Below are 24,574 nucleotides of genomic sequence, written 5' to 3' on the forward strand. Positions count from 1 at the left end.
ATCAGGGGTTAAATATTTGGAGAGCTGCTTGATCTAAAAAAGCACTAATCCAGAAAAGTGGTGCTGATGTGAATCAGAGGTTTCAGAGAAAGGAGATGGTATAAAAAGATGGCTGCGAGTGCAGAGTATGTTTAGAGGCATTTATAGGCAAAATGACTTGGTAAACCACCAGAACTGAGGTAGGTATTTTTCTCCAGCATGGTCCACATACCACTTGCATTAGAATCACCTGGAGTGGTTGTTTAATATGCAGATTTCTGGGCCTCCCTGCAGGACCACTGAATCATAATCATAATCTTTGGGGAGGATGCTCTGGGTATCTTCATTTTAAACACCACTGCCCCACATTTATATATACCACCTTCTTATGTATACAGGACAGGGTGCTTCAATGTGTTTTTGGAATGAATGGATGGAGTCCATAGAAAGAGATCAATTGAAGAGATGGGAAAGCTGATGGAGAGTAATTCTGAAAAGGTTAAATGAGACCCAGGGCACCAGCAGAAGGATTAGCCTAAAAGAAAGACTCCACCCATGTCCAAGGACATCCTTGGACATCCTCCACTATGGTAGAGATTCATGCTCAACAGAGCAGCCAGCGAAGTCCTCGTGAAAAGTTCAGTCTTGGGCCTCCACTCTTGGTAATAATGTCTTGCCATTTACAGTGACAGCCTTGATGCCAGAGATGTACCAGAGGCTGAAGTCCCAACAGAAGACAGAGCCCCTGATGAGTTCCCCAACCCTCCCGGCAGCAGTGGGGAGAGCACGGATAGCTGGTCCCAGCTCGCCAATGAGGAGGACAACCCAGACGACACAAGTAGCTTTCTGCAGCTCAGTGAGCAATCCATGAGGTACCTGCTCTTCACTTGACTACCCAGGGAAACAAGTCTTAACACAGATTCCAGAAATGCATTTTAAATGGTTCTCTGCAAAGGGTCCCTAACAGAGAGAGCAAAAAAGAAAGCACCCACTAGGTCAAGGTGCCTGCCTGTCATGATTTGTGCTGAGAGGTAGCTTAATATCCAGTTATGGCTTCAATTACCTTGACCAAGGTTAAGAGTCAGCTGTGTTCCTTTTCTGCAAGTCCCAGCTAGTGCATTCAGTGATGACAACTGTGAATTTTTTAATAAGAGCTTCTATTACACCTGGTGTGTTTGATACTTTCTTTCTGGTTCATTTGTATTTCAGATGCAACCCAGGCTGGGTTTACATGAGGCAAGTGTTTCCACACCATGTTGTGTTGTTTGGCCTAACTGTTGCTCCCCTTTCTCTCCCGTGTCCTCTGTATTGTTGCTCTGGAAAAGCTAGAGAGGAGCTAATGAGAGATCAGATTTGATTGGATCCCTGCCAATCAGGAGACATAAACTAAAAACTGTCCCTCTGTGAGATGAACACGAAAAGAATCTCCACATTTCTGCCCAAAGTCTTATTTGATACTTGACCAACAAGTCCACAGACTTTCCAGAAAGGCCAATTGGAAAATGAGATTCAGACACATCTGGGTGTGTGGCTCCTTAAAAGTTTTATTTCCGGCAGTTCAGTCTGTTTAGATTTAGGAAAGTTTCACGATGTTAAACAATTGGTCTAAAATTCCAAAAACTGGTGAGAAATGTTTCAATATAGAGACAAAAAGCAAAGAGATTTTGAATCTTGGACTTAGCAGATGTTTATAGGGTTAATTGCCTCCAGCATAATGTTTGAGTCATCAGATTTCAATAAGTAAACATATTCAGTACCCCACACAAAACCCAAGACAGGAATTTGAAATTGAAGGAGTCTAGTTGGTTACTCATGGTACTTCCAAGGGAAGACTATCCCATTATATGACACACCAGCTCTCATCCTTTGAAAACCTTAATTGGAAGAGATGTCATTGGGAAATAGAGAAGGTGTGAGGAAACTCAGTGGATTTGTTGAAACTGGTTGCATTCCATTTTGCAAGTACAAACAGAGGCTAAAAATTGGCTCAACTCTACTGTGTTTCAGTAAATAAGTTCCAGGCTAATAACTAGACTGTATATTGTGGTGCAACTTATGAAAATAAGTTTTCCTTTTCATTTCAATATGTGACCTCTCCTTCTCCATGATACATAATGTTGCACCTTCTCAAAGATTTTAAGATAAAGGAGCTGTAAACTTTGGCATTGCCCAAGTTTGTGCTTGTAAGTTCTATAGTCCCGTTGGAAAACAGTGAGCCAGCTGCATACCCTATGGAATGTCCCTCAGAAAAATCCCCTTAATAGCAAAGGGAGAGCATGCATCCACTGGTTTCTGTCAAATGCCAAGAAGTAGACAGACAAACATTCCAGGATCTCTCCCAGGCAGCATTCTCAGAAGTACCTTAGTCTCTGTGGGTATACCCATGGAGTCTCTTGCTGGTATGTAAACATCCTCACTGTAACTAGAATGAGGAAGAGAGGAGTCATGCCGATGGTCACTTACTAAGTGTGATCCACCAGGTGTGACACCACTGCAAAAATTAGAAAACATTCGTGATGATGATGATGATCATGATTGGCTTGAGCCGAAAATATCTTTTGTTGTGTTTCCACCTAATTTGGTCATGAATAAATATCAATTTAGGAGTCCTAGACACAAAGCAATATTCTTCTGGGGACCAAAGTGAGGAGCTCTTAGAACAATGGAACATCAGTGTCGGCAGTGTGGACAGGTGGTGGAGATTGGCATTAATGTGTAAACTTTTGCTTTGTCAGCAATGGCAACAGTAGTGCCACTAGCAGTCTTGGCATTACGGACCTGGACATTTATCAGGAAAGCATGCCATCTTCTCCCATGATTAAGTAAGTAGCCACTGAGATGCAGTGATTGTGAGATCGCTACTCCAATTCCATCTGGCAATCCATTTTGATCATCAGGTTTTGCCCAACCACTGATTTCATCATGTCTGTACTGCCATGGTTCCCATGTGGTTCCATGGGGTTCCATGTCACTGGAGGAAGAAGTCAGGCCTAGAATAGCCCCACCCTACCACCGCCTGCTTTCTGGATTTCAAATCTGCCCCCTATGATATAATCATTTCAGATAAAACTTATCCATGTAATCAGAAATATATGTCATTTTACCTAGTTGGATAACTAGAAGCAAAAACCCATTTAAATTGCACCATGCCAACCAATGAAGACTATTGTTCAATAGAATATAGTATGAGTGGCTTTTCCTTTACTTCTAGACACTTGAGATTATCGCTACTAAATGTGTCTAATACCAAATGCTGCCATGATGGAGATGTGTCATGCCCACTCAGTAACTCTGTTCCCTACAATATGAAGACCTAAAAGACCAAGGGAGAAAGCACTTAGAGAAATACAATGTGTTTTGCGGTACGGAAAGGGAGGGCAACGTGAGATCAGGACTACATCTAGAATGTGTTTATTCAGGAAAGCTAAGTGAATTGAAATCTATTTTTGACCATTATTACTTAGCTTATTATTTGGAGATTCTGAAATTTCATAAAAATTTAGCACAGGACTAAAGTTGCTCCCTGACCTATTTCCCCAATTACTATCTATAGCTAAAGCATTTTTACTTCACTATTTCATCAGGCATCCTGCCTGCGGGAGTATTCCTCAGTGATTGAAGATTGCAATGCATCCTTTGTTGTTCCACACAGGCATTTGTCACAAGTAGAGATAAACACACACATTATCTTGTTATTTTGTTGTTTTTTAAAAGGAGAACCAAAAAAACAAAACAAACAAAAAAACTACTTTGGGATAAATTTATTTTTCTCCTTCAGGAAACATTTATTTAGCTACTTTTTCCATCTTTCTCCATGGAGAAAGCCTCCATGTATGAGCCCAGGACCCCAAAGACCACATGTCTTCAGGAAAAACCAAGACCACCACTCATATCAATACCATACAGATCCATAATAGCAGAAACTGTACCTACTATATGTCATTTCATTCATATTACGTACATAGAGATCTAGCAGAAAATCTAGACACAGGAAATTGGCCATTCTTCTACAAATAATTAGATATGCGTGAAAGAAGAACTACACTCTCTCTCAACATCAGAAATAAAATGGAATTTATCAGCCAGATCTCAGCAGTAGCATAGTAGTAGCATAGAATATAAAGGAAAAAAGACACATTTTTAAGAGCCCCTGTACTTTAATTTCTAGACAGGACAAAAATATAGGCTTCCCAAGACGGTCACTTCCTTTCAATTGTTGGGCTATATGTTCTCATTTTGGAAGCATTAACTGAGTCCTCCCGCTATACAGAAGGCTCCCTGATAAGTAAAACACCTCAAATATTGAACATTCCCACATCTAATGAAATATTCACTTTAGTTATGAGTCTCTTGTTCTAAACCACCTCCAGCCTACTACATCTTCCTGATAAAAGGAAAGAAAAAGAAAAATTTCAACTAATTGAGATATTTAGTTGTAAAATTTAAGTTCTGCAGTTCATTGATTGTTTTTCCCTTATTTCAGATAAAAGCACTATACACATGCAGAAAAATATTTTCCTAGACTAAAATGCAAGTTAAGTTGTTATTATAGTATAGAAAAAAAATCATTGCATCAAGATGGAAATGTATGGTCCTTTAAATGACAAGTCAAACAGAGGAAGGATAAATCGTCAAATCAGAACTAGTTACCTACATAATCTCTCCTTGACTGTTTAAACCTCTCAAGGTTTATGGAAGAGACATTGAGGAGAATGGAAGGATGCATCTCTCAGACTTTCCCACACCAATTATCCCAACTAAAACCATGCAGTTTATCTAGTTTTCTTTTTTTTTTTTTTTTTTTAGAGGCGGGATATTTATTGCAAACTAAGTAGTCCTATGTAATAGCCACGTTGATATTTCCCTAGTATTTCTTCAGTCTACGAAAATGATAAATATAGAATGAAACCTCAGAAGCTTTTAGATCAATAAGACCCATCACCTCACCTTCCATTTACAGCTTACTCTTCCTAAACATTACCAACCATATACTGTTGTTTTCTCCCAAAGTGAACTAGTACAAGAAAAGGAGATTCTTAAAGAACAGTCAGAACACATAGAGGGTAAGCCACGTTCCCATAATTTTGACACACAGTTTGCCTGCGATCTCCCTGTGGGAAGCATAGTAAGGCTGTGGTCATGTCTGTGTTCAGAATGTGCCTCTGGAGTGCCAGCGGGAGCAGCCAGCCGCCAGGGGAGCCTGCTGGTGATCAACTTTGACCTGGAGCCAGAGTGTCCTGATGCTGAGCTTCGAGCCACTCTACAGTGGATAGCTGCCTCCGAACTTGGGATCCCTACCATCTACTTTAAGAAATCTCAGGAAAACAGAATCGAAAAGGTATCTTGTTGCATGTTTGGATGTGAATAAAGCTTTGTAGTTTTTATCACTGCTGGAAACTCAGTAATGCTCAGTTTTAATCCATTTGAATTTGAACTGTTTGTTCTTGACTTTTTCACCTTAAAATTGTGCTAGAACTTTGAAACCTTCCACCTGCATAAATATAATCATGATTACTGTTTTTTTGACCCTCCATTTGTCTCAGCCACTTGGTGACAATGAGAAAGTAAATTGAGGAGATGGGAATTTTTTCAAGGAGTCTGTTGTTTTTTTGGGGGGCGGGGTTGATGTTTCCTTGCTCTGGAACCAATACTCATTTAAATAAAAGGTAGAAGGAAAGGCTTGATATATCATAGAAACCTAAGTGAGGCCACATTGATATTTAAAACAGACTGTGGTATGGTGTCAATGAAAAGGCATTTTTAATTCCCTACTGAACAGATTTGCATTATGCAGACTTTTTCATTATCATTCTCCACCCACCAAAAATATAAAGTTAGGGAACAGATCCATGGCCAACATCAAAATTAATAGCAACTATCACTCTAATTCCCTATCTCTAAGACCTACCACTAAGTGTTGTAGAATATCAATTAAGATTAAAGCACAAATCTATCTGTCAATGTCTTCAAGCTCAATTTTCCATGATTTAGAAGTATGCTCCTTTTAAAAAGATTCAAGGGGCCCCGTGGCATGGTGGTTAAGTTCGGCTCACTCCACTCCGGCAGCCTGGCTTCGGGTCCCAGACACGGACCTACACCACTTGTCAGAGGCCATGCTGTTGCAGTGACCCACATACAAAATAGAGGAATATTGGCACAGATGTTAGCTCAGGGTGAATCTTCCTCAGCAAAAAAAAAAAAAAAAAACAGCTCTGTTGTCAGAAGTCTGGGTGAATTCTACTGTGCTCTCTGCTTAGGGACTTACAAGGCAGAAATCAAGACATCAGTCCAGCTGGACTGGAAACTATGGGAAACTATGGGAAAGAATAAATTTTCAAGTTTGTTTGGGTGGTTGTCCTAATTCAGTTCCTTGCCATGGGAGGACTAAGGTCCCCATTTCCTTGCTGGCTGTCAGCTGAGGACAACTCTCAGCTTCTAAAACTGCCTACATTCCTTGTCGTGTGGCCTCCTCCATGTTCTCATGTGGTCAATCTCTCTTAATTCTTCACCAGCCATAGAAAACTCTGCTTTTAAAGTGTTCATCTGATTAGATTAGGTTCACCACATAGTTTCCCTTTTGGTTAACTCAAAAGTAACTGAAGAATCCCTTTTGCCATGTAAGATAACAGAAGGGCATAATTATCTCATCCTGTTCATGGTACTGAGGATTAAGGCGGAAAATCTTGGGAGCTGTTTTAGGATTCTGCCTATCACTGCCACTGTGCTTTTTCAAAATGTCATATTGTCACAAAGTACCTCCACGTACTCATTGTATTTGTTTCTCAACAACCTTGTGAGTAGAGCAGAATGGAGATTGTCCCTTTTTTACTAACAAACAAGTCAGGACCCAGAGATCCTGGTCTGTGAAAGAGTTCTCAGATAGTGACGGCTGAGTCCAGTGCTGAAACTCTCCTTTCTCCACAAATACCTCTCAGTAGTATCTCTCTCTCAAGATAAGTTGCTTTGGAGTTACAATCTGGATTTTTTTTTTTAATGTGTAATTGCATTTTTTTAATTCTCACTGCCAAAATCTAGCAGCCTGAAATAAAAGATTTTTTACCATCTTGCCCATGCACATAATAATTAGAATAGCTTCCCCATCTCTGCGTCACCAGCCACTGGGATTGGCTACTGAGAAAGATCAAGAAGGAGATCTAATTTATTTTCCATGCCCTCACCCACTTCAGCCTCTCTCTCTAACCAGTAATTTATATTTCTCTTCATACCTAAGACTGCCTACAGTTCTAAGCTGTCTGAATCTAGATACTATCCTATACCTGTCATACCATTGTTTGCAAGGTAATGAGTGGTTCCCTATTTGATAAATTCTCCTTCTGCCTTACCACCCAGCCTGCCCAATGCAAAGAGTGGAGTGAAAGAGCATGCCACATTTGACCCACCCCTCTTGCCATACACAATCCCAAAGACCCCCTGCCGTTGGGGAGGAGAACCAGAACATTCTCAGGCAAAGTATATTTCAGATTCCTGGAAAAATGAAAGACAGATTGGTTTTCAGCTGTATCTCCAGAGCATTATTACATGGTGCATTTTCTGATCATCTCTTAATGAGACAGATTTTTATACAATCCACCATTTTAAAGAAACAGCATAGGGGTTGGCCCGGTGGCATAGAGGTTAAGTTTGGGTGCTCCACTTCGGTGGCCCAGGGTTTGCAGGTTCGGATCCAGGGCACGGACCTACACACTGCTCATCAAGCCATGCTGTGGTGGCATCCCATACACAAAATAGAGGAAGATTGGCACAGATGTTAGCTCAGGGCTGGTCTTCCTCACCAAAGATGAAAAAAGAAAGAAACAGCATAATACTCTATGTGAATATATGTTTCATAAATCCTCATTGGGTGAAAGGGCAAGCAGGGTGTCACTAACACCTTGATTATGGTAAATCATCCCCTGACTTGATATTTATTTATCCTCACCTTTTTTCAATTCTTAAAGAAGATACTTGCCTTTGCTCATAACTATTTTTCTGAGAAAGTAAACATTCCACTAGCGTTATCAAGAAAAACATAAAATGATATTTCAGTCATTCAATTTAGCATCAGTTCAAGGAGCTTGTTTCTAAGTAATGTAATTTTAGGGATTAAATCTTCTAGTGTTTTTTTCCGAGTTAATTAAGGTTCTCTGCACATAGTGGCTTCTCCAGAAATGGACAGCTTTTGTTGTCTGAGACACCACTGGTTAAGTAAAGCAAACCCTGAAGCAAAATTTTGACATCATGTCTTTTATCAATAGTGCATTGGAGACCTCATTCTGATTGTTTTTTTAATTAGCCGGGCAGTTAAATGGCCATTTTCAAGTGCCATGGGAGAGAGATTGTGGCCTCCCACTGAGGCTCTGTCACAAAAGAGCAGCAGTATCTCATTAGCTCCTCATCAGCTTGGAGAAGGTTAAAAAAAGTCTGTTCAGAAATGTCATTTTCCCACCGTCAGTCGAGTATTAAACTAACATTCACAGATACATACCCCGAGTCCCAATTTGTATGAATTCTGAATTTTTCGGATAAATTAATTTAGTTAACATAGCTCCCTTTATGGTGTTCCCAGCTCATTAACCCTCCTGCCTTGTGAAAATACAGGCATGAACTAAAGAGGAGAGGACATCATGAATGAATACTGAAGCAGCTCATCTTTCCCACCACTGCCCGTGAACTTGGTCTTGGAGTTGGAGGGCACTTAAAGTCAGCTTATAAGGAATTCCAACCCTACTTCAACTCGAAAGACAAATTCAAAACATTCTGGGTGTCCAGTGTACTGTCACTCGTCTCTGATAAATGACACTTTCATTTTCAAGCTTTCTCTTTCACATTTTATTTTCTAATCATGAAATTCTAAGTCCACTTGAAAGTTGTACACTCAGAACATTCATCAAACATTTATTGAGAAGGTGCAACATGCCAGGCGCTGTTCTAGGCTCTGGGGATACAGGAACAAAAGAGATAAAATTTCCTACCCTCTTGGAGTTTACATTCCAGTTCAAGAGGGACCCAAAGGAGGGAGAACATAAAACAAGAGAGTCTCAGGTTGTAAAGAGCAAATTTGAAATATGATGGAAACTTAATCCGGACAAGGGAGATGAGAAACACACTGAAAACAGTATTTATCACATCTCCACTATGAGCCAAATGTTCGTAGAATCACCTGAGACGTTTATTTATGATTCATATTCCTAGGACCTTTTTTGGCCCTGATCACTTTCTAGGAGTGCGGCCCAGAAATATACATTTTTAACAGCTTCCCTCAAGTGAAGTGATTCTGATGAGCAGTAATGTTTGAGAACACTTCCATAAGAAATATCCTGAAGGAGTGGCAAAATTTGAGGTGGCCTTTAAATATGCTAAATTGCAGGAGAAAGATGGCTAGGAATCCTAATGCCTGATGATCTAAAACAGTTTGTAAATTTAATTCACGACGACCTTAATTTTAATCTACTTAATTCAAGGTGAAAAAAAAATCACGAAAGCAATTGGTTAAAAAAAATGAAATCAATTGGCTAATTTTCTTGCTTTTTGGATCCAAAGCATCATTGCTCTCCAGCTCTTTTTCTTCTGTTTAAATTCAATGAGTTTCTGTGAACTAGAGTGAGCTGATGACTGACCTTACGCAAATTGGGTGCCTTTATCATCTTTAAGCCTATTTTTGAGAATTACTTTGCTTTCTTGGAGGTGCCATATAGAACAGAAGAAAGAGAGGAAACGAGTTTATGCTTACCTTCCCAAGAAAGAGGCATCAGAAGAGAAGTGACCTCACCTCTATTTTCTTATTCCATTCCACATGCAAATTGGTAGAAGGAGAATGAGAGAGATAATGTTGATGGTATTGACTGTTAACCTAACTTCCAGAAATACTACACTTAGAGTCTCAGTTTTGAAGAAATACATAACAAAGGAAGAATTAGATATTGTCTTAGTCAACTCAGGCTGCTATAACAAAATACTGTAGACTGAGTGGCTTAAACAACAGACATTTATTTCTCACAGTTCTGGAAGCGAAGTCCAAGATCAAGGTGCTAGCAGATTCAGTTCCTGGTGAAGACTTTCTTCCTTGCTGTGTCCTCACATGACAGAGAGAGAGAGTTCTGGTGTCTCTCCCTCTTCTTATAAGGGCATGAATCCTACCATGGGAGCCCCATCCTCATGACCCAAACCTAATCATCTCCCAAAGGTCCCACCTCCCAACAACATCAATTGGGGGTTAGGGCTTCTATATATGAATTTGGGGGGACACAAACATTCAGTCCATAATAGATACTAAATCTCTTCATTTGTAAACATAAGAAATTGTCTTGAACTGAATCCTTTAGTCATGGTTCTCAAACTTAGTGTGTGCCAGAATCATCTGGGGAAGTTTTATAGACCCCGATGCTTTGGCCAATTAAATCAGAATCTTCTCTTGGGATGAAACTCAGGCATTGGGGTTTTCTAAATGTCCCTGGTGGTCCAAGGTGCAGCCAAGGCTGAGAATCACGGCTCTAAAGGCTCCATAATTGCAGGAGCTCCATAATTGCAGGAGCACTATAAAGACCAACTCATTTGCACTTAATGAAATGGAAGGAATTTTGCCTTGGAGTAAGAGAAGGTAGCTGCTTTCAGAATTTAAGTTGAGTGTTTCAACAAAAACTGCACAGTTTGCAACAACTCCCATAGATTCCACCATATGCTTTTGCAAACAATTCATTTAATTTAGTAAATGCACCTGAAAATATAAAAGCCACCTACCATATGACGTTTTTCTTCGAATGAGTCTACTAATGATACACCATCCCAGAATGTAAATTCTTGTAGTTTCCTAAGACAAAACATTTGCTCAAGGAAATGCCAACTATGACATATAGGAAGGGAACCTAATTATTGTTGGTGGTGAAATGGCAGGAAATGAAAAATTTGGATTTTTCTTTTTCAATGCATTGGAAAGAAAAACCCAGATCTCTGACACACTAAAGCTGATTATGAAATTACCAGGGCAATAATATGAACAGACACAATGAAAGATCTAGGGCCAGCTGCTAAGTAGATCATAGTTTTAGAAGGCTATAGTAATGAGCTGAAAATGTCCTTTTTGGCTTCTTCACAATCTTAGCTTCATTTTTGTAAATGAAAGAAGAAAGGAAAGTGTAAGACCTTCCTGCTCATCAGCGTCACAGATGTTTCAAGGTCTCCATGTCTGAGATTAAGTCATTGCAGCCTCAGAGCAGGCTATCTTTAGTGGAGCCAGATCATTTTTAAAAGCTGCCTTATTGGAATATCAGCCTGGATTTAGAAATCATGAGACAGAATAGCCTCTGACCATTCCACAAACTACTGACAGAGTGGCCTGCCTGGTGGGGCATTTTGATAAGTTTGGGTCAGTCAACAACAACATCCTGTGGTCATCACCACAGGGGGAGACTCTCCTTCATCAGGCCCCAAATAGATGGAAAGAAGCTAGTATTGTGCTTCCAGAAAGGTCTGAAGCAGAGAGCCTTCTGGGAAGAGTTTAGCAGATATTGGCATCTTCCCCAGAGCTTTGATGATCTCTTAGAGCAATGACTCAGAAGCAAAAGTTGGGAATAAGGTGGTGGCCCAGTGAGCCAGGGTTTACAGAAAGAAACAAGAAAGGAGCTAAGGCTAATTTATATTTCTGTGTACTTTATGTTGACTACATCTTTATAAGACATGTTAAGGGACAGGAGACACATTCAAGGGATGAGTCTGGCCTAAGGCCATTGGCAACCCTTAAGGGAAATCTTAAAGAGAAGTCAAGGGCTTATGAGCCTCTCTCAGTGAGACCTCAGAAATTTGATGTTCAAGACTTCTCCACCAGGAACACCTACTTTCTAGACTTCTAGTAAGAGCTAGAAAAGTCTGATCAATTGAGTCATGCAAAGTCATCCTAGCCTTTCTCTCATTTTCTCTGAGGCCTCATGTTTTTACCACTTTGTCCAATAGAACACATGCCTTGAATCTTTCATACACACCAGGATATAGGTAACAGCTCAAAAAATTATTTTTATGCATCTCCATAACTTGCTAATAGCCACCTGGAATGTTCCCCTTTCTGAGGGTATTTGCCTTTTAAGCAATGCCTTAACCTGAAGGATTAAGCTCTCTAAAATTTCAGGAATCTGACAACCAGAAAGCCAGATAGAATTGTGAGGGGTCCTAGACAACTAATAGTCTCTGAAATTCTATCATGAGACTGATGGAGCTGAATGAATTCCATTGGTGTTGTGGTGAGCAGGGAAGAGAGGCCTTGGGTGTCCCACCTCCACAACGTACACACCCACTCTCAGTCACAGTGTGATGAGAGACATGCCCCATGACCAGCTGTTACTTTGCTCCTTGCCCACTACCACTGCCCCAATCTAGGCTCTGTTAGGCCTTTGCCTAAATCCATAGCCTTCAACCATTTTTGTAGAGCATCCTATAGATAGAAAATTATTGAGTAAGCAGCCCCAAGATATGCATGTTTATTTTTTAATTATATATATTCAAATTCATTACATAAAACTCAGGAATGAACACTTAGACAAGGTTCATCCTCAGTGATTCTGGATATCACTCCATATTTCAAATAGTCTTCTTGATCACTTTGAATGTAGGTGACTCACTTGGTCATTCATTCCTTCTGTCATTCAGCCAATATTTATTGAGTATCTCTTACGTGTAGGCACAGGAGATTAAAAGATGGCTAAGAAGTTGTTATTTCCTGGGAGATTACCATCTATAACATAGTTGCCATTGGCCTCCATCTATTTGTTTTTTTACATCATCCTAAAACTCTTTGAGATAATGTTTATGTTTCCATGTATTAAAATTTAAATATTTCATTTTCTAGCCTAGAAAATTGCTTTATTCTGATTAAGCCAACACAAGGCAAGCAAGTACAATAAGGTGCCGATTTCTGTAACTGTGCCAATGGTTGGCGCCATCACAGCTGGGTGAAGAAACATAATTTAATAGTAGCTGTCTGTAAGACAAGTTCTTGAATTTGTCAGTTGAAATGGATTAACAAATTCAAAACTGGAGAGTGGGGAAAAGACCAGAAAGAAATTAGCATTCCAGTGTCTGGCTAATCTCGAAAGTCTGAGCAAATGCATAAAGAGCAGAGCAAAAAAATTCTAGAAGGAAACATTGAAGAAACAGTAACTAAACCACAACTCTCATCTTTTTTAACAAATAGGTCATTCTTCCTCGTAAAACTAGACCAGATTTTCAACCTATCCTTTCTCCCAGTGTTCCAAATAAAAATCAATGCAGTGTTCTCCTACCACCAAAATGCAAGAGCATTGGACTGGAATGTTAGAAGATCACACCTCCTGCTGCCAACTTTTCATCTCACATGTCCTCAATTTTTTTCCCCCCGAAGCCCCAGTAGATAGTTGTATGTCATAGTTGCACAGCCTTCTAGTTGCTGTATGTGGGACGTGGCATCAGCATGGCCGGAGAAGCGGTGCGTAGGTGCGCGCCCGGGATCCGAACCCAGGCCACCAGCAGCGGAGCATGCGCACTTAACCGCTAAGCCACAGGGCCGGCCATCACATGTCCTCAATTTTTTCGTGTGTAAATGCTTGCCTCACAGGGTTGTTGACAGAATTGAATGAGATTACTTGAAAGTACTTCCTAGAGGTTTTGGCTCTTAACAATTGTTACTTTTTTAAAAGAGTGTCTAACTAAGGAGTTTGAGAGGCCTTCATGCTGGGCTTCATCCCACAATTTCACGAAGGAACGATCTATAGTGATTTCCCCATCTTCCAATGCTCCAGTTCGCAATTCACCTGTAGTAAAAACCTTTCTAAGTTGTGGCCAGTTGAAGCTGGTACCAATAACCACATAACAAATTGAGGGTGTTCCCTCAATCTTTCTTTTTCCTGTTGCAAAGGAAAGCCAACATCTCTTGAAACTTGATAATGAGAGAGGGGACTTTTCAAGATGGAGTGAAGAACCAGTAGGTGCCCCTACCCGAGGGTTTAGTACTAGATTTGTTTGGCCTAAATATATACATCCAATAAGACACTGTGACACAGATACAAGCGACTGGAAGCCGTGGTATCCAGTCCTGTCAGAGTCTAACCCAGAGAAAAGCATGCTTGAGGAAACTCTTGAAATATCTAAAAGACAGACTCTTGAAAGAATTCCATCTAGTCTCCCGCAATCAATGGATAGCAACTGCTGTGAGTAAAATTCCAGTTCAGTTGATAATCCGAACTGTCTAAAAAGAAAATAGACTGTCCTGGAAAATAGTCCCCAGTCACTAGAGATATTCAAAAATAGCCTGGAGAGCCGTTGGCTGTGGAAGAATGGCTGAATGAGATGACTTGGAGGATCCTCTGTGATACATGAGTCCTAACTCTGTGCTTTATTTAGTTTCTAGATGTCGTGCGGCTGGTTCATCAGAAGTCCTGGAAAGTGGGGGATATCTTTCATGCAGTCATTCAGTACTGTAAAATGCATGAAGAGCAGAAGGATGGGACCCCCAGTCTCTTTGACTGGCTCTTGGAACTGGGATAAAGCAGCTATGCCCTGTAGAGTATTCATTTACTTTATTCCAGCTTAGATTACAGTGGTTTGTTCTAAATGCTCTAAACTCTCTCAAAACATCACATCACATTAGCAGAGCTACAAAAAATCTGCTGTTCAAGTCTACTGCACATGGAATAAATCTGAGGAAAAGCAAGATATAGGTCTGTACAAATCAATACAAGCTGCGGGTGAATGCAAAAGAGCTTGTATTAGAATGCCTGGAAAAACAGAAATTTTAATGGGCCAGAAATTAAAAGCTTACAACTAGGCCCAAACTCCAGGAAAGCTGCACTTGCATATTTTTCATAATTTAAAATAAAATGTAATGTCTCTAATTATGTGAATCAACTGGAAACAAAGTCACTGGTCAAGATAATTTTGTAAACTATGCTATAACCTTTATTTTACTTTTTTGAGCAGATTAAAGGGCTGTCAGCCCAAGTAAACACTTAAGATATGGGTGAGAAATTTCCAGAACATCGATATAAAAGATTTCCACTTTCAGACCAATATCAGTGAATATTAACAGAAATGCAAGAGAATATCAATGTCATCTACTGAGATAATTTCACTTATTTTCTGCAACCCACTGATAAATATTCCACATCTCCCCAACAGTATCTGGGTTCCTAGCTAACCAGAAAACTATTGGTATTCAGCTGGGAGAGAGAAAGATTGAAGATTGTCTTGTTTCCATCTCTGTATTACTTGAGCAACATGATTACAGAATTCTTACCTTAAGGGAAAGCTTTCTTACGAAAAAAGTCTTCTGAGATAAAATCTGCTTGTGTATTAAATTATATAAAGTATAAACATTCATTTTATTTTTATTGTAAATTATGAAGAGAGTGTTATCTTAATATACTGAGTTAGCCTAGAGGTTTATAAAATATGAAGAGATTGTTGTCTTAAGTTATATATTGACACTTGAGCTCAGTGGTTTCATTATAAATGTGTTGGTACCCGTATGGCAGACTTGCTACTCGGATGATATTTATAAAGTCAGATGCAGGATTTGACATAACCAGTTAGGATCATAGACTTTTCCTGATTTAAAGATATTGGCATTCAATTTGGGAAAAAGAAAACCTATCACATTTAAGTATTTTAATGAGAAAGATTTATTCTTTTGACGGATAAAGCTATCTAACTTCTCCCTAATAAGTCTTCTATCCCTTCAACCAAAGGAGCTACACTGGCTTTTATTTTCTTGCTCAAAGAAGGTGTTTATTAAAGATTTCCTGAAATACCATGCTTTTACACTATTTTTAGAGATTATGACATAATTTTAAACATGAACAAGGCCCCACGCCATCAATGCTGGCCTTATGTGAAATCCACATCTTGAAATGTCAAGAAAGCTTCTTTGTAAGCCATACTTCCCGCCCCACCATCCACTCCAGGAATCTTATCCAGTACTCATTAGGCATTTATTAAAAATAGTCCAAATTTAGGTTGTATGTTTAATTTTACACACTAACCAAATGTCAGATTTTAAAATTTGTGCATTATCTCACACTGAAAGTTCTTTGTGCTTCTAAATGGAAAAGGGTATATTTATTTTTTAAACAATTTCAAAACATCGTGTGTAGGCTTTCATTGTGCTCGAATGAATGTTTACTTATCCTACAAAGCACAAATACTGGATTGTAACCTTGTGATGAAGTTATATATGTTGTACCTAACATTGCAAACTAATCAATAAATTTTTGTTGCCAAATTGTCGATCATTTTTTTCTCTAAGAGCTTAAGCATCTCATAGAAAAAATAGCAACAGTGTGATTGGATGAAGGTAGATATATCCCTTAGGCAAGTGTTGCTGTCTCACTTTCAGTTTTTGAATAAGCAAATGTTCTTTGACTACATTTGTTAGGATCAGTGATATTTATGTAAATCAGCGTTTCTCAATTTTGGCGCTATTTGTATGTGGGGATGGGTAATTCTTTGTTGCTTGTTCCTTGGCTCCTACCCACTAGATGCCAGGTAACCACTTCCTCCCAACTATTACAACATCACCCAATGTCTCCTGGGGAAAAAATCACTGGTTGAGGACCACTGGTGTAAATAATGTATTGAAGGGGCAGAGCCTGAGGCTGTAGGAGGTGTTATGGTAAAGGAAGAGGCTGTAGCCCCTAGTCTGGGGAATCCCAGCAGGAACCTGAAAACCTGGCATTCTTTCCTGCATGCTCCCAAGACCTATGAGCTGTGGATTTTGCAGTAAGTCTTGGGGACAGGAGAAAGAGGTACAAGACAAGCAAGGAGTCTATAAGGATAAACCAACCTAGATGCAAGTAAACTAGAGGTCAACTCATCAAGCTTAGAGGTAAATGGATCAGCGTTCTATGAACTCAGCAAATAAATTGTTAGTTTATGCAAATAAGGTCTTGAGACTCCTGGGCAGTTTGTTTTATTCATTAATAAGAAGGCAAGAGTATGCTCACGTAAAGAATTCTCCAATCACCCAGAGGGTAATATCGAATAAAAATAAATTCTGGACATTGGCAAGGAGAGGTTTTATTTCAAAAGATTATTACAAGAAGGGGAAAGGGACTGTTGCAATGCGGGGTAGGGGTGGGGACTATTGCACTGGCAGCAACGCTCCAACTGTGAGATCTGCAAGTGTCTCAAGAGTTAGGCAAAAAGGAGTTTTCTTTTAGAGAGAGGAGTGAACAAGAATAGAAAGAGCCAGGTGTGGAGAATGGAACGGACAAGACGAGCCAGTGGAGGTGGCATGATAGAAAAATAGGTTGGAGGACAGTTTCTCCTGAGCTCAGCCTATCCTCAGGAGGAACTCCTTAAGAAGGGGCTATATATGGATCAGGCTGACGACAACGGGTCGAAGTTCAGGGAGAAAGGAGAGAAGATTAACTAAAATTTGGTTAACAAGCATTTTCTTCCAGTTGAACAGTGGATACAAACAGTTGAGCTAATCATCTATGAGGCATAGAATGGGAATTTGGAGGGTCCTTGTCAGAGGTAAACAAAGAAGGCATCCAAGAGTCCAGGATTCAGAGCTGGGAGCCAGCCAGAGGCAAGTCCTGAAAAGAGGCCTCTTTTAGGAATGTGCAAGTTAGAGCAATCCAGGTCTCCTGAGTTAACCCTTTCCTGCATAAGCATTTATCACCATCTTCCTTCTAGCATGGTAAGTTGAATACACGTGTCTCTGTCAATGATCGTAAGCTCCTTGAGGATGGAGCCGTCTTTTGCTCACCCATGGATTCTGCCATATTCCCTAGCACCATGTCTTGTCCGCAGTAGATGTTGAATTGAAGTGGTAAAGCTAATGGGATAGCTTTGGATAACTGAGGCTTTGGTTTGCATCTAATGATGTCCAACCTTTAATTCTAGAAACACAATTTTACTTCAACATTCTTCTGGCTTACCGGAGACTGCTACCCGGTATATTAAGCTTCTCAAGATTTTTTGCGAAATTACTTTTGAATTTATGCAAGAGAAACTTTCTATAAAAATTTGCCTTTTATTTTAGTTGCAGAAAAACGTTTGACCACAGGACTGAGAATGTTTTCATGGCACTGGGATGAATTTAAAGGATATTCAGGGCATTGTCAGCAGAACTTGTAGGCCAATTGAGAGCAGATAGGTTTGAATGCAATGGACAGGGGAAAAAAACCATTTGAGCCTTGCTTCCTATCAGCAAAAATTGTCTGTACTCATACAAACAAACAAAATGCTAATCTACTGTTACTGTTGCAACAATCCTTTGGCCATTTGAATTTTTCGTTTCCTGAAATTATTCCCTCAAAAATGCCCCCCTTGGCAGTCCCATATCCAGTTTCACATGCTTCTTTTCAGTTTTCACATCTCCTTCCGAGTGCTTCCCTTTCTGTACTTCAGAGATGGCCTTTCATTGAATACTTGTCAGCAGTTATTTATTTGCCTTTGGGAGATTCCCACTGCTTTGTTGAACTCTGTCCTATTGATTCCTTTCCTCTCTGCTCTGCCTGTTTCTGGCCCAGAATGTGGCAGAGATTCCAGATTCTACCGTGACAGTCTAAGCACCACAAAACCCAGGTGCAAAGATTGTTTCACGGCAGATGTGTTGTCCCTGGGCCGAACACCTGGCCCAAGTCTTTATACATACACAACACATCCTTCTCTTGTCTCTTCACAAACAACAGCATGTGGCACAGATAAGGTAGGAACAAGAATTTCTCTTCTTATAGAGGAAAGCAGAATGAATCGCCATTTGTTGAGATAGAATGAAGGTATATGAAACCAGGAAAACCTCTAGTTTTAAGTGCTCTGGATTCTTCTCCATGACCATGTATGCCATTGGTGAAGGTTACTCTTGCTTACTATTTCAAGCAACAGGAACGGTTATTTTAAACCTAGCAACATTTTTAGTGATAAAGGCGGCAGGTCACATATTGACCTTTTATGACACCCATAGAAATGTCTAATAAAGCCTCACTAAATCAGATCAGTTATTTCCTTCTTCCTTCTTATTTGACGTCAGGATCTTCTTTTAAAATTTAAGTAATTTACAGTCCTGGCTGCATGTGCCCTCTAGCATGTGGCTAAATGTTTCTGAAACATTTTGTTTGTTAATATAACAAATAAAGTATGCAGATAATTGATATATGAGATCACTTTCAACTGGAACATTCTACAAATTGCCATTTGGCAGAGAGAAGGGTATAAAGGTGATGTCAACGTGAGGAGCAAAGCTATTGTTGTATAGAATTCCGTGTCTCAGGAAAATAAAAATTAGGAGAGGCCTCCTATTAAACATCAAGCAGTAGTTTGGTTTTTTTTTTTGTTTTATTGTTTTTTCCCTAAATGCTTGGGGCAAGATGCAAGAAATCAAATTTTGAACAATTCTGGATAAAGAAGTGAAGAAAAGTTTGAGAGTATTCAGAGAGACAAAGAAAAGTGTAGTTATAATTCTTAACATTTGTTTGGTATAGATTGTTTTCAAAATCTGAGGAAAAGAGCACAGACGCAAAATTCAGCAATTATCTGTACAGTTTCAGGGAGATTATATATGTCATTTTCATAATCCTGCTCCAGACTCTACATCGCTACAAAGCTCTACTTTGTAGAGCTTTGCCATCACCTTCCAGACCCTCCCTCTGGTGCTCAATCTATTTTGGTCCCTAGTGATCCTCAATAAATGTCTGTTTAAAGAAACCCCGCCCTCCAGGAACTCATGTATTTATGAAGAAAGCATGTCATAAAGGTCAGATTCTAACCGAGAAGAACACCATTTTAAGAACATCATTTTTTTTTTGTAGAATTATGTCCTCATCAAGGAAAGGAAGGAATGAACGAATGAATGAACGAAGAAGGGAGGGAGGGCAGAGAGGGAGGAAGGAAGGAAGAGGAAGGGAAAGGAAGGGAGAAAGAAATCCATGTAACTCTTTGAGAAATATAGTACTTTTAAAGCAAAAAAATTCTAAAGCCAGCAGAAGTACAGAGTTGAGTTTATATAACATATGTCAGCTAATATATGACAAGAAAAATGTCCACATTGGCTGCGTTATGCTTAGTCAAAGCCTTGGGCCCCATTCATGGCTCCTAAGGAGGCTCCCATTCAACAACAAAGGCTTCTTCTAGTTCCTTCTCAACTGCTGGGGGACGGAGGTCCTGATGTTGATCCCCTAATCAAACCATGTGATTTTGTTTTTCTTGGGTCTAGATTGCTGAAAACAGAGGTAACAGTTCTAACCACCTGCTACTCAAAGCAAATGAAATGTATTACTGTTAATTAAAAATGCACCCAAAGAAGGAATATTTTTCAGTTATAAAAAGAAGGAAATCCTGCCATTTGCAACAACCTGGATGGACCTTGAGGGCATTATGCTAAGTGAAATAAGTCAGACAGAGAAAGACAAACACTGTATGATCTCACTTATACGTAGAATCTAAAAAAAAAAAAAAAAACACTCGTAGAAAAAGAGATCAGATTTGTGGTTATCAGAGGTGGGGAGTGGGAGGAGGGGGAATTGGATAAATGTGGTCAAAAGGTACAAACTTCCAGTTAAAAGGTAAATAAGTACTAGAGATGTAATGTACAACTTGATGATTATAGTTAACACTGCTATATGATATATTTGAAAGTTGTTAAGAGAGTAAATCCTGAGAGTAGTCATCACAAACAAACATTTTTTCTTTTTCTTTTTTTTCTTAATATCTATATGAGGTGATGGATGTTACCTAAACTTATGTGGTAATCATTTCACAATAAATCAAATCATTATGCTGTATACTTTAAACTTATACAGTGCTGTATATCAACTATACCTCAATAAAACTTAAAAAAAGTACCAATTACAATGGTTAAGATAGTAAATTTAATGTCATTTCTTTTTACCATAATAAAAAAAAATTCAAAAATGCACCAATTACAACAGAACTCCCAAATATACTCTTAAGAAATAAGAAGCTGTAATATCCTATGCCCTTAACAACCTGTTAGTGTCTGGCTGAGCATTTCTTGACATTGCAGTACAGGCCTTGGTAGGCCCAGAATCCAACTTGCAGAAAAGAGAGCCAAGAAAAGGAAGTCAGCAGAACGCTTGGCATTCTGACAGCATTCATATTTAGCCATTCATTCCACAAACATTTATCGGCACCGGCCGTAAAAAGCACTGTTCCAGATGACACAAGATAATGCAGCAGAGAACAAACAAGGTACTTGGCATTTTAGAATTCCCGTTCTAGTGAGGCATACAGGTGACAAGCCATAACAAAAATACAATATATAAAATAAATTTAATTGATCTTATATCGTCAGTGAAAAATGATGGAAAAACATAATTAAAAACCCATGAGGGGGGCCAGCCCGGTGGCGCAAGCAGTTAAGTGCGCACGTTCCGCTGCGGCGGCCCGGGGTTCGCCAGTTCGGATCCCGGGTGCGCACCGACACACCGCTTGTTAAGCCATGCTGTGGCGGCGTCCCATATAAAGTAGAGGAAGATGGGCATGGATGTTAGCCCAGGGCCAGTCTTCCTCAGCAAAAAAGGGGAGGATTGGTATTGGATGTTAGCTCAGGGCTGGTCCTCCTCACAAAAAAAAAAAAAAAAAAAAAAAAACCATGAGGGTTAGAGTGATGGGACGTGTTCATGTATATCATTCTTAATCCCAGTGGTTCCAAGTTCCTCTTTAGGTAAATTGAAAGTTTTTAAAGTCAAAAATTATCACCTGAGATGGCCCTTGACCATTTATTCTATTCATTAGTCAATATAAACATATGATTCAGGGTACTAAGTGAGGAGGTGGTGACAAAGTTGGCTATTGCCTACACTTCAGCAACCAAGAGAGCTGAGCTGGCTTGTTACCATGGCAACATTGACAGATGCCTCATGGGCAATGATGATACCCAAGGTTGAAGAGGTAACTGTACTCCCAAGAAGAGAGGTGTGCAGGGAGCCAGTACATCCCTATTCTTTGGGCAGTTTTTCCTCTCACCACATGTCTCTCAGGCTATGTATTTTCCACCCTCAACTAAGATCCCAATACATTCCCTGTGACGCTTTCTGAACCGTCTCCAGCTCTTACTGTCCCCTCCCCACATGTTGCATTTCCTTGCCCTGCATGAGCACACGGATTGGTGACACATGAGCACACTGTTGCCTGAGGCATAGAGTCCTGTCTTTCAGAATGTCAATGATGTCGTCATCAGAACTCCTCTGTCTGATGAATAAATAACATTTAAAAATCAATGAATTTATTCCTGGGAGAAAATGAATTTTCCAGACGCAGAATGGAAGTTTGGGCAAGCCCTTAAGTTGGAAGATGGTGACATCCACTAATGAGCATCTGACAGAAGTTCCAGCCTGGTCAACTTCTAACGATTCTAGAAATAGAGGACAGCCTTGGCAAGAATCTCGCCAGTGTTAATCAGCCCACATTTTACTAAAGATTTCTCCCCCTGTGCTTCCTGTCCCGGCCCATATGGTTCACTTGAGTGTGGAGAGAAATTATGGACCCAATTCTGTAGGTAAGGAAATTGACATTTAGAAGTGTGAGGGGACCGGACCAACACAGTAAATAATAATAATAACAACAATGAACATTTATTGAACAATTACTCTATGTGCCAGACACTATTTTAAGTGATTTATGTGTATTAACTTTTATAATCTCCAAAACAGCCCTATGTAGTAGGTATTATTATTATCATTTCATTATATGAAAGATCTGGAACATGGTGAGAGTAAGTAGCTTAAGGTCACAGAACCAGAAAGAGGCAGAGCAGGATTCATCCCAGTCAGATTAACTCTAGAGCTTGCACTCTTAACTTCTGCTGCAAGGTTTTAAATTGGCCTAAATTGGAAGCATCAGAAGTAAAAGAAGTCAAAAGACAGATAACACAGAGGGAAAAAGAAGCAGTCACAAAGCACAAATCATCCTTTGTCAGCTCAATCATATATTTTCTTAGTTACCATTGCTCTCCCAAAATAAGGAGAGAGAACAACGAACAAAACTCTTATTACTTACTTGACACTGACAGCAATTAAGGCTGGGAAAGTGGAGTTAATGACTATTTAAAAGGCTGGGTTGAGAGAACCCCCATGCAAGGAGGCTACCTATACTTCTAGATCGTTCACATAAGCTGCCTCCAAGCAAATGCTTCATTTTATTGCAAAATGTAAAGATGTCCTCAATCTGGGTGAGCTCCAGGTTATGAGATGTTTTCCAAAACTTTAAAATCACAATGAAAATTTCTTCTTAAATCACCAAAAAAAAATGTGTTTGGTTTCTCTTATAATGCTTTTAGAAGCATTTTTAAGATGCTATGTTTAACTTTTTAAAATGTTATATTATATAACATCTCAACCAATAATGCTGTGCCACTCATCTGTTCAAAATGAAAGATAAACAGCAAACTAAAGAACAGAATCGTTCAATGGATCACAGAGGAAGTGTGCACCAGCCAAATTTTCAGCATGGGAAGAATGAACATCACAGACACACTGGGAGATGAATTTTAAATTCTGTTTTTAGAGCTTGACTCCAGGAGGCAGCAAGAAAAAATTAAAAGGAGGGTATTTTCAAAGTAACAAATGCCGAGGCTGACTCATGATGGGTCTGGGAATTAGAGGAATCTTCTCTCAAGGCAGGCCAACAAGGAGAAGAGTAGGGATGACAAAGTGACCAGAGCACCCAGGCCTATTGGTCATCAATTATATGCTGGAAGTGACACCTGTCCTTTCCCAATCTGGGCGTGAGTGACTCCCCCTGACTGTGAGGAATGGAGGAGATCCTTGGCATGGAGCATCCCAAAGGAAATTTGTCAACAATGCTCAGGGCCACATGGGTCATTGCCAAGATGGAAACAGATAATTACCACATATGATGGCCTCTATGTAGCGGAGAGTTTTAGTGGCCTAGTCAGTAGCATCCCTTCTCCCTCTCTTCCTTACCTGATTTTATGTGGGAATCTACCTTTATCTACATAAAACCATGTGGTGCAGGAGAAGCTGATTCCATCCCGGGGCCCAAGATGGGTGCAGACTGGACGAAGCCCATCGGAGCCCAGCCTTCTCTCATTGAAACACTTACCAGTTCAGGGGTGAATATGGGACCCAAATTGGTCCAAACTGAAGGGAAGGAATTAGATAGAGGGCTCTCACACACACTCTCTCTCTCTCTCCAACCCCTGACAAGCATTGAACAGGAAAGCATTTCTCTGGGTGCTTCTGGCAGCCAACGTGCAAATATGAATGGTTTATTAAACAGTCTGAAATACATGAGGCAAACAAAAACGTGATGCATTTTAAAATTTCTTCAACAACAAGGTCAACTGTTTGGTCAAATTTCTTTTTGCCACCCTATTATGAATCTAGGGAAGATCTCCTAGTTTCCAGCCACTTTGCGAAAATCGCCAGCCAGTCTAATCCAATTCATAGCTGGTTCTCATGTGTGATTTAAAGCTCTGTTCCCTTTTCCTAAGCACCAGCTAGGCTTTGGCCTGAGAGCTCGAACTAGGAAGAGGGAGAATGTCTACTCTTTTTGTTTTCCTCCTCTACATTTTCTGGTTCTGTCTCCATTGGTGTGGAGTGGGCACTGGGGGGAGGGAAGGGAGGCAGGGCAAATGTTTCTTTCTTTA

General features: G+C 39.8%; 1 protein-coding gene across 1 annotated transcript in view; it reads left to right on the forward strand.

Annotated features, from left to right (window-relative positions):
* SPHKAP (SPHK1 interactor, AKAP domain containing) overlaps positions 1 to 16,199 on the forward strand; it is a 171,822-nt gene extending 155,623 nt beyond the window's left edge. Inside the window, exons 8-12 of the mRNA XM_014785364.2 lie at positions 666 to 851; positions 2,715 to 2,801; positions 4,990 to 5,042; positions 5,133 to 5,317; positions 14,344 to 16,199. Of these exons, the coding sequence (XP_014640850.2) occupies positions 666 to 851; positions 2,715 to 2,801; positions 4,990 to 5,042; positions 5,133 to 5,317; positions 14,344 to 14,487 (655 nt within the window). The 3' untranslated portion in view covers positions 14,488 to 16,199. The remainder of the gene's footprint in view (positions 1 to 665; positions 852 to 2,714; positions 2,802 to 4,989; positions 5,043 to 5,132; positions 5,318 to 14,343) is intronic.
* The last annotated feature ends 8,375 nt before the right edge of the window (positions 16,200 to 24,574 follow it).

The sequence above is a fragment of the Ceratotherium simum genome, chromosome 37 (assembly GCF_057802395.1).
Source record: "Ceratotherium simum simum isolate JZ-2026a chromosome 37, ASM5780239v1, whole genome shotgun sequence".
Lineage (NCBI taxonomy): Eukaryota > Metazoa > Chordata > Mammalia > Perissodactyla > Rhinocerotidae > Ceratotherium > Ceratotherium simum.